The following is a 15,151-nucleotide window of genomic DNA, read 5'->3' as shown; positions in this document are numbered from 1 at the left end:
TATGATAGAAAAAAATGTAACATTTACCCATTTCCTTAGTCACAGTTGATTTATGAAATACATTATAGCTTAAGAGGACAGTCGAAATTCGTCACGAGAGCCATATTTAATGTGATGATGAGAAAAATCTTAATTGGTCAGAGGAACAACACTTGATTATTTTCGAAGATCAATCAATATATTTTACGTGTGAAACAAACATGATATACAAACATGGTTTTTAAGTCCCGATATTGATAGAGGACACTTAATAATGGAATTTGTACATTTAGTGGAGAATGAACGGTAAACATCTACAAAAACCCATTTTGCCATTTTTTTCATTACAACCACTATCATAAAAACTCTTTGATCAAGGTTGACGCGCACGATATTGATACACCACCAGCAAAGTCATATATATGAAGTTTTGACCGCAGGTAATTGTTTTTCTTTTCTTTCGGTACGTACAGTGTATTCTTCCTTCTAGAAATACGCTGCATTACACGACCACGACTGGTAGGCCTAAATATGATGTTGATAATGATAACTTGATATAGCCGACATTGCTTCTCTGGTCAAATCCTGTCCGATCCTGCCCGATCCTGTGCATTGTCCTTCGAAAGATCTTAAAAGATCGCGGTCTCTGATACGCTTGAAAATTCAAAACGAAAGTAGAGTCCAGACGTTCGAGGTTTGTTTACTTCTTTTTTGACTTTTATTCTTGATTTTCGATGTCAGTTCTATGTAAATTACCTGACACGCAAATGAATTGATAATTTACAACACCGTTTATACACTGTACACAGTCTTTATTTTGTGGTGATATATATGCAATTTAAACAGGAAGTATATACTTGTACATGTCACAGGCGTCTGCATCTAATTTTGGAAAAATAAAATATCCTACCCCTACTATACTATAGTAGGGTGTAGGTTATTAAATTTTATCAAACCAGAAGCAGACGCCTGTGTACATGTACAGTGCTTGTAACGTTACTGTATACATAAAATTCTTCTTCTTGTAATACCCAAGAGGCGTAGAAACTTGTTGTATAATGGATTTCATATCCCAAAGTAGTATTTGAAATTTATGATCACTACGTGTATCATAGCACAGGGCTTAATATAACATCTTTCCTATAATCATTACAGACGTTACACTTGGCCTTAAAGGCCCACTCTTTTTCCGAGAATGTTGTGCCATTGTCTGATTTTAATATTGTTAGGTGCCTAAGTACATGTACATTGCAGCACGAAAATGACCTGCCATGTATTCCAATCCAATCACTTGCACATGTTACATTGTATGTAACATAGGCCAGATAACTCTGTAACATTCAAATACAGAATACATACATTTGTAATACATATATACCTGTACATTTGTACACATATGTATATACATTTTACAAAATTTAATATTGAAATTGTTAAAAATAACTGTTTTTTTTCTATATATATATTACACATAAATTCGTGTACCACTTTTATTCAAATATCAATTGTTTTGAACTTTTTACAATTTAGTAGTTGTGAAGAATTATTAAATGATGCAATTATTTTCTTTATAGGAACATCTCAAAAAGACTATGGAGAACGAGCAGCTCAAGATGAATATTGAAAAAAATTATTCAGACATAGTTGCAACAGTCCTAGCAGAGGATATAATGGATAGATTTGTGGACGAAGATTATCTTACCATTCATGATGTAGTCGAGAAAATCATGAATGGGAAAACAAAACAGGAACAAATGAAAACTCTTATACAACTCCTCAATGAAAGAATTGAAAAAAAACCAGGAATATTTAATTTCTTTTTAAAACAGTTGGCAGAAAATCGTAACGATGCCTATCATGCTTTAGAAAGGAAAATCAGAGAAACTGAGAAGAAGCCAATCCAAGTGTCGGAAGCAGGAACAGGTACATACTATATATATATATATATAGCTATACACTGTAACTCAAGGATAAGCAGCGATTGACTACTATCATATTTTAACTATAATTTGAGTACTGCTATAGTTATAATTGATGTGGAAAACATTTAATTTATAACAATTCAAAATTCCTTTGTTGTTTTCTGTTACATGTACATGTATATCCAACCTTCAGTCTCCTGCATCCTCGATACTCCAGGGCTTCCGATCACTAGCGATCTCTACACCCCTGGACTATTTCATAGTGAAATTGAAGGCAGTTCAGCCGAAAACATTTGACCAATCACAGGCCAGCAAAGATTTCCTTTGGAGACTACAGAGAGAGCGATGACTAATATCAAAGCCACACAGTCGACCACAGTGTACCGTTATACGCTCTTTTGATGTACATCAAATGACTACTACTAAATTACCTGTTCTATTCTGTTGCCTCCAGTTTTACTATGAGATAGTCCAGGGGTGTAGAGATCGTAAGTGATCGGAAGCCCTGGAATATCGAGGATGAGTCTCCTGGGGAATGGAACAAAATGTTAGAGTAGAAATTTATTTTCTCACTTCCTGGTTATTAATTTACTAACTTCTGTTCGGAGAGGATATGGAAGGGGTTCAATTTGTGTGTACTTTTAATTTTCATTGTACAGGAATAGGTCAATGGCCAGGCACTACGTTTCTGAAAAAAAGGAAGTTTCCTAAAACAATAACATTACACATGTATTAATAAACTATATGTCTACAGTGGCCTAATATGAGGTTACAACATCAAACAAATGTAAGATTCAGTGTATTCTATGTTAAATTAAGAATAAAGTTTTGCCATCTGACACAGTTATAGTCCTGTAAAGTAATTAGGACGACAGCAGGAAACATAAAACGACCTATGTTTTGAAAATTAACATTCATTTAATTTGTTTATGAAAATGATGATGAGTAGTACATGTATTTAAGTAAAGCATATATAACTTTTTTCTACTCTATAAAATTATCAAACTCGTTTTACATTTAAAAGATGTTTCTGTTTAGGGTGTGTATCACTTTGATTGCATTAGATTCAAATACATTGGAAGGTTTTAACCAAAAAGTCTGCCTATTGATAACTGTTTATTTGTCTAAACTGTTTCTGTTATTTTATTTGCACAGATGACTCTGGATATCCAGAGATTCCAGAAAAATTAAGAAGTCGGCCCGTCACAGAAAAACAGGCCATGTTCCTTTCAAAAACGTTTTCACCAAGACATCTACATGCATTTGGCACTTGTCTGGACTTTAATGAAGTAGAAATGTCTCACATCGAAGCAGACTATCGAAAGTATGCAAGCTCCACTCTCATACAGCAACTAATCATAAAGTGGAAAAATAGAACAGGTTGTTCAGCGACACTTGGAAAGCTACTGGACATTTTTATGGAAAATTCAGACTTGATTGATCTTCATCATGAAGAATATGTGAGAGCATTAGAAAAGATCAGTCAATGATACTATTTATTTATTAGCTTGATTATACCATATATATTCTCATACCTGCTCGTGTAGTACTGGCTTGTCTAGGGCAATACACTCATGTTACCTGAGGCTGCAATTGCATGGCTACCCATGCAATAAAAGCCTAATTTTGTGACGTCACATCAACAAAATTACTATTTGCTAGGTACAATTTCATTTTTTTCCAGAAAGTAGGCTGGATTTACTTTAAACCATACAAACATCTGGATATGCGTTGAAAATATCACACAATTTTCATTTATGGAGAATTGAATTGCAAACAATTTTTTTTTCGTCTTTTTTTTTCAAAATGGCAGAAAATCAAAGTAATAAATTCCAAGGTATGAGTGAAAATTAATCTTTCATATGTGGATATGAAGGATAGGGATTTCGGGTTTAACAGCATTTTGTGACCCTTGGGTAGAATATACCTATCCTTCATATCCACATATGAAAGAGTCTTTTATATATGATACTACACGGTTTCACAGATTGCGAACAAAATTTCTTTCATACAGATGGAATTTAAAAATAATGACACCACTGCTTATAATTAATTATCCAGACAACTTGATAAAATAAAATATGTTTACACATATCATATGGTATGATTCCATTGATTGGTTTCCAAGGGATTATTTTTCCAAATTAATATGCAATGTCAATGTTTCCGCTCCATTCCTGGGTTTTTTTCTTATTGTGGTATGAAAAATGAATCGACCAATCAGAAAACCAGATTTAGTATGAAAACAAAGAAAAATTAATTACTGATATTTGAAGGTTTACTTGAGAATATAAAAATTCATAAAAGGCTACGTTTAAAAAAAACAAAACCAAAAAACAAAACAAAACCAAACTATAACCATTGTAAAGTCAGAATATCTGTACTTATGGCCTAATAGAAGTTGTAACATCAATTTAACTAATGCTAGTCTTAAGTTCACAATGAAGGTTAATTTCAGTTTTACCATGTAGTGATAGACAACTAACAGGCGTTTGGCTCTATAAAATTAATTCTCTCTATATAGAAATGTAATACTGGATTAAAGTACTACCTATGTATAGAAAAATGTCTATAGAGCGTAACGCCTGCGGTCAATCACTGCATGAGCGGTAATTAGGGCAATGCCAGAAACAATTTAAATTATCATCTGATTTATCTACATGTATTTAAAATTGTCCAGGGAGGGATAATAAGTGTAGTTCTGTACAAAATTATCAATCTTGTTTTATAGTTACATTGTACAGTTTTGATGATGGTGGGCTATTGAAATCGCCTTTCGTCCGTGGTCCCACTGTTAACAATTCTTGTTACCGCCAAGGACGTATATGAGAAGGATAAGTCACACTGAGTTTTAGGCAAAGACAGCGCAGGCGCTTTTGTGTTTGTGCACTGACCGTGACGTTGGGCGACGACTGATTTCCTTTGATATCCGCCGCCGCAGCCTTTGATGTAGCATGGGGGTGCGAGGGTTACCGTCTTACTTTCTGAAGCGTGCTGCCATTTCATGAGCGGTCGTATTTTTTTAACGATAGTTTAAGACATTTCTTCTAAATCTTCCGTCTTTAAAGCAAGTTATAAACGTTGTGAAATTTAATTTACTTTACATTGGTGTTTCGTTTGACTCGATAAGACAAGTATTTGTTGAGAAAAACGGTTTTTATTCCCGGTTCATAAGCGTCTCGCGTGGTGTTTAGTAGTGTAAAGAGACAGACACGAATCCTTCTCACTTAACAATTCTTGTTACCGCTATTATGAAGTACTGAAGGGAACTTTTTCAAATATCATATGTAGGTTTCCCTAGGACTCTTTAGCTAGTTGTGCATATTGTATTTTGGGACCAACAGGTCAAGTCTAAATGGCCGATTGGCAGTTACATGTATCTTACATTTTGATGCTTCTTACCACTTTTTCTCAGCAAGGACTGATGGGATCTGTCTCAAATTTAATTTGTAGGTTTCTCCAAGACCATATAGTTGTGCATTTGCATCCAATCGGTCAACAAGATGGACAAGCAGCCATGTTGGATTTGGAAAGTTGAAGTTTAAAAAGCAGAGAAAAGATCCCTCTTTCCATTGTCGAACATAGATAATTTTTTGGGGGGCTCCAAAATCCCCCTGTGATCTTTTGTAAAATTAAAAGCTATTTTGGTTCACATATGTAACTTTGAATTTAAATTTGTAAATAAAATTTGACTTTATTTAGTTGGTATTATTTATCAATAGCTTATCCTCTGGACTATTTCCAAAAACAAAGAATTTCAAAGTACCTACATATCATTTTTGTGTCGCCCACAACGCAACGGCAACACTTAGGTATCACTATGTTGACGTCGGTATCTTTGGCGTCCGAGAAACTAGTCCGTGCCATAACTTAAGTACATGTATATATATTGTCCGATTTCAACTATTGGTATATTGCTTATATCAATGAGATCTCGGATGAGTTCGATAATGGTAAATATCCGTCAATATTTGCAAGAGTTACAACTTTAAAATCATCAAAACATGGTTTTCGCTCGATAACTTTAGTATTCATTGTCTGATTTCAACCAAATTTGATGTATTGCTTTATATCCATGAGATCTTAGATGGATGATATACTGGTCAAAATCCATCAATATTTGCAAGAGTTACGGGACTTGATAACTTCATCTAATTGTTAACAATATTTTCAACTGTAAATAACAGTTTGTGATATTATTTGCCAGTGCCATTTTAGGTCATTCAAAGTCATTCATTCCATAGTTTGCAGGAAGTGGGAAGCCAGATTATCCAGAGAAAAACCCACAATATAGGTACCGACACTGTTCACTTTAACAATTGATTGATTATTCCTATCAATATAGATGATGTAGATAATAATTCATGGAGATAACCTTTTTACGAATTTACTTGGATTGCAAAATTCGGTAAAGTAAATTGCAAGCGAATTAAAGTTGGTTTTCAGTAAATTTTAACGTGAACAGTCGGGCAAGGATGGCTAAAGTCGGTAAAAGTGGTGTGAATGTATCCAGTGTAATTTCTTATGAAATGGAAAAATAGAATCTCGTGTCAAAATCTGTCTGCGTACGAAGAAATTGATTTAAAGTTTGTGAATTCTAAAACGTCCTCCCGGCTCACTACATGTATGTCCGTGGTTACATTTCCACGCAGCCTCGCTTTCAATGCTTTCAACTTTTCTTTACTTTAATGGTCAGAACTGGGAAACTAAGCAGAACTTGACCGTCGTATTAATATGTGAGAACTTTTGGAAGGCCAATGACCGCATTTAGACGGGTTTTCTTTGCCCGACTATTCACTTTAAATGAACAGAGGAAAAACGTGTTATTAGGGTGTAAATGGTTTACTATTAACAAAACTAAAACTCTCATTCAATGTAATCAAAATCTTCAGGGATATCAAACTGTTTGTCAATCACACTGTCTTCAAACGAAAACTTCCTTTTAATCCAAGACTTGATAGAGAACACATTATCTGTCAAAGAAAATAATAAAAAAAAAAAAAATTTACAAAAGCATCATGACATTCATTCCAATTCATAATTATTTTTACTAATTTGATTGCAAATTCTAATTGCCTTTTTTGATAATTTAAGAAAAGTATTAAATATAGGCCGTTTTGGAGCTATTTTTTAATATATATTTCAAAAGGTCATCTTGACGTGACCCCTAAAGGGATGTTCTCAGATCCTCTTATCCAACGTAGTGATAATAAGGATCTGTATTTTAATCAGATTGCTATAAGGGTATACAGCAATACACCTAACCCACGATACAATACATACAACATACATTTTGTATGTACCTTTTCGGCCCCATTAGCACAAATGGCACTTAAAATTTGACAAATTGAAGGGGCACTTAAAGGGACCAAATTTGGGCTCATTTTTCACAAAATTATTGCACCGAGTACCAAGTCATTAATCAATTTGCGAAAGAAATCAAATAGAGAAACCTACACAGTTTTGATAATGACCATGCAATCATTTTGACAAATGTGAGCTATTTGAGGAATGCGGGTTCAAGTTAAAGGGGTAATACCGTATGTGGTATTGAGGTCTTAAAAAGAGAGCAGGTCAATTACAGGGAGAGAGTTGCTTATTGGACGGAATAAGGTATTCAATTTATTGTACTAAAAAGAGTATATAAACTACATGTAGTTGGGACCAACTCAATACTTTCAATTTAACAAGGTCATCAATCATGACGAAAATGATTGATCTTTGAAATGATGAAAAATGATTGATCTTTGACATGATGAAAATGATTGATCTTTGACAGTGTAAGAACATCTTTAATAGACCAATTAATAAATTGCTTGAATCAATATATCTGAAATCACATGATAGTAAAGATATTGATACAGTAATTATTCTCTTTATCTGATCACCTGTCCATCGGTTGGCTGCTTCCCTAGCAACAGTCGTCTGGTTCTGAACTTCCTGTAGAACGTCTGGATCACATTCTCTGTATAGTTCTAGTTCAGCCATCAGTTGAGATCTCTCCTCCTTCCTCTCAGCTAGCTCTGACAATAACTCTGATCGGTCCTCCTGTTTATTCATGTAAATTCCTTGAGTTACATGTATTATCAGTTGCATACGTTTTTGAGCAGCAAATCAAAATATTTTCATTTTCATTACAGTCCCACCAAGTAACATTACCAAGCACAGTTGGCATTCATCATTCTATGAACTGCCATCCACTTATTATGACGTCAATTTAAAACAAAAAACAAGCTCTCCTTCAATTCAACATGAAGCACTATAGTGCCTCTGTCCAGTTGGCATTCATTTTGGCTATATGAATGCCAACTGAAAGCTGTTTAATGCATGATAGGAGTGCTTGTTTCTGTTTATAATTAATGTCCTATTAAAAGCCAGGGACTGGATAGAGAAAAGCCAGAGTACATGTATTGTCAGTTCCCAGAGAAAAACTACGTACTCTATGACCAGTACCTGGTAAATGCTCCACATGGATCTCCACCTACTGTATTCCCTGTAATTAGCACTCAGAGTGCTAAAGTTAACAAAAATTCAAGTTATGGAAGAAAAACTTTTACCATATTTCACTACAAATAAGACCCCCCCCCAACCCAGAGAAGAAATCAAAGGGGAGGGGGGGGGCTTCTTTGCAGAAAACCAACCTGACAACATTGATTTAGTAGGTCGCCATCTTGCATTCTTTCCTTTGTGAAGCATGTCATAATTAAAGTTATAATAAAAAAGCATCAAACAGTCGTTAAACATTGAATCAAAGATTAATCCATGGGATGGGAGAGGGGCGTTTTTATACCCAGAAGAGGGTAGGGGTGCTCACTTGGTGTTGTGATGAGAGCTAGAAGTCATAAAAAACTATTCCAGTTTTAAAGTGAGACAAACATTTTGGAAGGCATTCCATTTGTTAATGACAATGGGCCGAGTGGTTAAGTTGTCTCGACATATTACCACAAGCCCTCCACATCTTGGTCGCAAGTTTGAATCCCATGTGGGGCAGCTGCCAGGTACTGAATGCTGGTCGATGGCTTTTACTCCAGGTACTCCTGCTTTCCTCAAACAAACCTGACATGTCCTTGCATAAACCTGGCTGTTAAATGCACGTTAAACTAATAAAACCCATTGCTAGTGACAGCGATACCAACTATATTTCCGACATAATCCAAATTAAATAATGTCTTTGATACAACAAAATGAACAGAGATGTACTTACATTATCCTCTTTGCCGACCTTGGCCTTTGACACTGATGTTGTTAGAGCTACCTTCCTATTCTCCAAGTCCTCCAGTTGATTATTTAGGTCACTGATTTTTCTTTTTCTCTTTGAATAACATAAATATTTGCTTAATATTAATCTGCAGCAGACAAATTCTGTCTTTATATATTAATAATTACAGAGTTACCTCCCTTGCAGATTAGTATCCATACATGTAGATATATATTATAATTTTGTGAGCAATATTCACATAATTTTCTTTGAAACATGATGTTACACACCATTCACAAACATGAAACCACAATCAATACCTATCTAGAAGGGCAGATAACTCAGTCATATGCAACTACAGAGTATTATACAAGAAAAACTTATTTCATTACATTTACCTTCAGATACCATTAACTTTCCTTACTTATCTTGTATAGTTTTAATTATGTTCACCAAGAGTGTTTTCAAAATGAAAAGATTAAAGTGGTAAACCTATTCCAATCTTATTACTTCATTGTTACTAAAATAATATACAGTGTGTACACGTGAATTTTTCGCTGATTTTAAAACTGTTATGTATACTTCATGGTATATAAAAATAGCAAAAATATAAACCACAAGCCCTCCACTTCTGGGTCGCGAGTTTGCTACCATGTACGTGGCCAGTTGACAGGTAATGTTTGACTGCTGGTTGGTGGTTTTTCTCCGGGCTCTACGGCTTTCCTTCACCACCAAACCTGGCACATCCTCAAATGACCCTGGCTGTTAAAACGTGAAAACTGAACAAACCAAGTTATAAAAAATATGATTGATTAATCTTAATGAGGAGTGTACTCACATTTTGACTAGCCTTACTGGGGAATGCCCAGAAGTAGACGGACGTCCCAATCTTATCTGTATCGACCATAGCGTCATCAACAAGACTGGTAAGGATGTCCTTCACAGACATGGAGGTGATGCCTTTCTCTTTCTGACACATCCTCTCTAACTCCTTTAGGGTGAAGAAGTCTTTCTGTAGACAAAACCAATATAATCATAAAACTTCAACAGTTAACTCTTTTTGTACTCTGTATTCTTTTTGGGTTCCGTTCCAGAAGGAGTTATTAGTCATGCCTCCGGAAGTTTTAGCAAATATGCTGGACAAAATGCCCATTTGTTGTGGGCTAATCAATTTAATTTAAACATGCTAAAGTCAGTGCAATTATTTGAAATTACATAGAAATAGTTTAATGAATTATCTAAAACATACATCAAGATTTTATTGATATTGCAATCTGAAGCGAAGGTGCAACAAACTGACATTTTGTTTCTGATAATAACATCCGTTTGATGGACCTACTTCCACTGCTATAACAAACAATATGCAAATGTAATGAAAATATTTTGAGTGTCGACTTTAGTCGACATGGGGAAGAGGGAGGGTAAAATTCTGTCCACTACATGTACATTCTGTCGACTTTAGTTGACAATGGAAAAATCCAGCTCTTGTTCACTACAGTTGACAATATGACAAAGGTACAGAATGAGTAAAACCATAACAACCACACAAAATTTATTGCTTTGTTTACATTCAATGTGTAAAAAAATCAACAAACAAAAACATTATTCATTTAATATAACAGTACTTACTTTTTCAAAGAAAAAATCCATCATTCGAGATCTTTTCTCTTCAACGCTCAAACCTTTCTTTTTAGACTGAAATAAAAAATCAAAGAAATTGATTCATTCCAATATAGACTCGTGATACTGTAACCTGGATTGTGAAACTGAGAAGTATATTGTTGTCGCAATGATTTATTGCCATTATTTTAACATTCAAATTCATAACATAATGAAACATATCATTTTAAATATGGTCAGTGAATTCAAAATGGACATTTCTTGCATCAATTAATACAAATCAATAAATATTGATCCAACACTCTTACTTCTCAAAGAGGTATACTTGGTTCTGGTATCTTAGCTTGGATACATGTACCTCAAGGTAATGCCAGGCATTTGAGTGGGCGAGTAGAATAAAGATGAAAATTCAATCACAACAAGCTTTAAAGGATATGATGGTTATACTTCCATCAGCCGGTTTTCCCCAAACATTGGGCTTCTTCAGGTCCCGAGCTTGTCATGGATGAATTTTCATCTTTATTCAAAACAGATTCTAAAACCCTACATACTGATCTGAACAAACTAGCTGACTGGAAAAAAAGGTGGAAAATGAATTCTATTCCAAAAAATGTAATGTATTATCACACAACTCTGCAGTAAGTTAAGTACAATTATCATTTTCATCATGGCCATTGCTAAGAACATATTGTTATGGCAAAATACCTGGGCATAACCATTCAAAATGTACTTATACACCAATAGCATCACTGGTTCAGCATATGTTCAGCCAATAATTATGAGACACTGCATGGCCATGGGGTTAATTCATGATCAGATGAAATTAAATTCTATAAAAACAAGAGGCCCAAGGGCCTAAACGGTCATCTGATAATTCAGGGGCGTAGGAAGCGGGGGGCAGGGGGGGCAACTGCCCCCCCCGTTCCGCAGGACGGGGGGCAAACATGTCTTTTTGCCCCCCCATTTTCGCCGACTGAAATTTTCTAAAAAAGCTTATTTGAAAGAAAAAAAGGTCCTCCTGCACATTTTTCGTACTTCATTTCTAGAAAATTTTCCGCTGCGCGGCGCATTTCCTAAAAGGTTCAAGCACATAATGTCAAACCTTAAATAGTAAAAATTCAATACACACAAACTAGACTAAAAATGTCCATCAAGGGATTCTATGTACTATTTAAAAAATGTCTCTTAAAAGATCAATTTGTTTATATGTCTTAGCGAGACAATTAATTCATTTTTTTCTGTACACACAATGTACCGATGTGTGAGCGTAATTCGTAGGTCATAGTTATGACGACACAATTATCTTAAATGCAGTACTTAATCGAAAATTCCATGTTAGATGCTTTATTATAACTTATCGAAACTCATCTATTTTATCGTAATTTTTTCCGGGGACCCCGACCCCCAACACGAATCTCGCGCCTGGCATTTGCAATCATCAAAGCATCGAAAACTCATAAGCATCATATTTATTTCGGGGGACCGCACCCCCAAACACAATTTTGCTTCGGCGATCGCAAATCACAAATACAAACCATCGGGTCACCTCAACCCTAATAAACACAAATCGCGCCTTCAATTTGCCATTTGCGTATGTTATTTCTAGCACCCACTGTCTAAATTGTACAGTAAATTGTGATAGAAAATGTACATAAGCATAATCTCTGTAGGTGGGGGGGGGGGGGGGGTTCAAATATGAGACTTCCCCCATGATTTCATCTCCCGCCACCTTGGCACCATTTGAATAGGAAAAGATTATGTATGATCCAAGGTTGTGACTCTGAAATCTCTCTTGCACTTTGGAAAGACAGTGCAATATGTTTTTGCTCTGTAAAGAAATTTTCAGCACTGAAGGTGAAGAAGAACTTTAAAATAAATTTTTCATTATGACCGTTGTGGTGATCATCTTAATTCAGATTGATATAAAAAATAACAGTTAATGGTCAGGATAATTCCAGACAAGGCTAAATCACACTGGTGGAACTTGAGAAGTAGTGTTTTCAATATGGCAGTCATCTAGTATTTCAGATCATCCCGAAAAATAATAACACTTGATCGGAAGCTTGTTCAGTGCAAATTACATACATGTACCTTGAAAGTTGAAACCAAAGTTAATGATCATTGATGTGTGTGAAAAAAGAATCCCAGATAATGTAGGTTTTAACTGTACATAGTATAGTAAATCTTCATGCTAGACGGAATTTTCTATTAGCTCCGTCGATAGAGCGGCGGAGCAGTAAGTCAGGGGTTTGGGGTTTGAGCTGGCTGGCAGCATTAAGTATTATACTCTCGCCCTAATTTATTTGGTGCATAAGACTACTCCAAGTAGATTCAAGAAGTATTAAAGGCTTTCTTGGAGACAGAGCCTGGGTTAGTTTATGTGTGAGGGTGAACACATTTGAAAGGTGGGGGAGTGTAGTAGGTTTTAATTGCATGTACATGTACATATATAGCGATATGTTTAACTTTCTTTGCGATGCACTAAAGGCAATTTCCTTTTAGGTACATGCAGAGCGACAGACCAGTAATTCAAAGGCCTTTCCAAAACGACCTTTGATTTTAAAAAATGGGAAATTCAATGTAAAATGACATTGATAATTTTTTGTATATTCCCAAATTTTATTAGCTTAATTAATGTTAATACTACTGGGACCTAACCAGTAGTACTAGTAGTGACGGAAGTTGGAACAGTAGTTGTGATTGTGTGCATATTCTACTGCATGTGTGTCCAGATTTCCAAATGTCTGGCGCTAGTGACGAAAACTTCATGTTGTTTTGTTTATGAGGAAGTAATGTATTTCTGGAGATGCAAACAAATGAATTTTCCCTAAATCACAACTGCTGTTCACTTATCAGCATCTTCTGAACAATTTGAATAAAATAAATCCAATGTTAATTTTCATATTGTGGGTTTATTTATGTTTCTTTCCCACCATCATCTTTAAATTACCGCACATTAGTTGATTATCAATGTACTAGATCTAGAGGGAGGAATCTTTATACCTATATAGAACAATATCAAGAAATTGACTCACAATGTAGGGAGACTTATCACCAAAAACTGTAGATGCCCATGTATAGCAGAATTGGGCTTGGCCACTCATTGGTGACCATGACTGATGAGGGTAGCTCATCTGAGCTGGATACTTAGTACTAGCATTTGGAGGTTCTGGTTTTGAGCCTCTGTCCAATTCTTACATTTTCTCATCTCATCCTGTTAGCTTAATGACAGATGTACATTGTAGTTATGTATGTGTATTCAGTCTCATCCATTTACATGTAGAAGCTGGCCGTTCTCTTTTAAAATTAAAGCATGTGTTATTGGGACCATGCAAAAACATTTCTATCTATATATCATATTTTCGCACCTCCGACTGGGAAATCTCACATGATATATTGTGCTAGATTTTTCTATCTCGTCCGAACTCTGGTACCTTAACGTGATTTTTGGTGGAATTGTACACCATTCATGCAACAGTCTGTGCATGGATGCCATGGAATGTCGTACTCTAGATCTCAAATTCTTACGCTTCGGATAATCAATAGAAAATATGTGCATTTAGTCATTTACCATGCAACATTTGTTTGTTGTTTTTAATTATTAATGTATCGATTGATCATCGTTTTTCTTTGATATAACGGATCTATAGTTTTATGTGAAATGACTGAATTCGAAGATGAAATGGTTAATTGGCTTTGAACCAGGATACCACAGACGGGATGATTTCACATTCTGAACAAGAATATAGATGGCTTTTGTTATATCTTAGAGGTGCAAGAAAAAAATCTATTACCTTTAAGATCTGGTACAGTGTATCTGTTAGCTACTGAAAAGGAATCACTTTCTGACAGACTTTTACTAAGATTTTTTCACCAAGGTTTGATTATGTTACAAAATCTTAGCCCACTGGCCAGTATTCAGATTTCAAGAATTAAATACTTTACTGAACTTTTTTCATTCAACAGACTTCTACAACTGTAACTAGTCTAACCACAGGCTGCTGCATCTGGTTTTGGAAAAATAAAATATCCTACCCCTACTATATGAACATATAGTAGGGGTAGGTTATTAGGCCTAACTGTTATATTTTCATCAAACCAGACGCAGACGCCTATTTAATTATTTTTTTTTAAACATTCAAAATGCAACTTTTTTAGAAGACAGACCTATATATAATCATTTTCAAAAATTCATTACCATGATATCTATACACTATAACATCAAACAGATCTAGAAAATATCTTCTTATGTGTTGCCATGATGTCTAGAGTTGAACTGGATTTACATGTTGACAGTCTATTTATCAAATATGGCGCGCTTTGTAACTTCCGGGACCGTTCGTTTCAGGATCTCAAGGTATGATTTATGAAAATGAATATAAGAGATACGCTATCTTCGTCTCAATATTTTCGACAGTGAGTCAGAAAATAA

The 15,151-nt window shown here is 35.0% G+C and overlaps 2 protein-coding genes across 2 annotated transcripts; one reads left to right on the top strand and one right to left on the bottom strand.

Moving 5' to 3' along the window:
- Window positions 1-615: 615 nt before the first annotated feature.
- On the top strand, window positions 616-5,598 carry LOC138331767 (uncharacterized). The gene is made up of 3 exons (XM_069279531.1): window positions 616-673; window positions 1,554-1,902; window positions 3,057-5,598. The coding sequence occupies exons 2-3, from the start codon at window positions 1,572-1,574 to the stop codon at window positions 3,389-3,391; spliced, it is 666 nt and encodes a 221-aa protein (XP_069135632.1). The 5' UTR covers window positions 616-673; window positions 1,554-1,571; the 3' UTR covers window positions 3,392-5,598.
- Window positions 5,599-6,724: 1,126 nt separating this feature from the next.
- LOC138331768 (meiotic nuclear division protein 1 homolog) lies at window positions 6,725-15,073 on the bottom strand. The gene is made up of 6 exons (XM_069279532.1): window positions 14,918-15,073; window positions 10,729-10,794; window positions 9,938-10,111; window positions 9,106-9,213; window positions 7,790-7,949; window positions 6,725-6,874 (listed from the first exon to the last, which is right to left on the bottom strand). Exons 1-6 carry the CDS (start codon window positions 14,918-14,920, stop codon window positions 6,768-6,770), a joined length of 618 nt encoding a protein of 205 aa, XP_069135633.1. The 5' UTR covers window positions 14,921-15,073; the 3' UTR covers window positions 6,725-6,767.
- Window positions 15,074-15,151: the final 78 nt, after the last annotated feature.

The sequence above is a fragment of the Argopecten irradians genome, chromosome 9 (assembly GCF_041381155.1).
Source record: "Argopecten irradians isolate NY chromosome 9, Ai_NY, whole genome shotgun sequence".
Lineage (NCBI taxonomy): Eukaryota > Metazoa > Mollusca > Bivalvia > Pectinida > Pectinidae > Argopecten > Argopecten irradians.
This window is presented reverse-complemented; position numbering and strand designations above follow the sequence as displayed.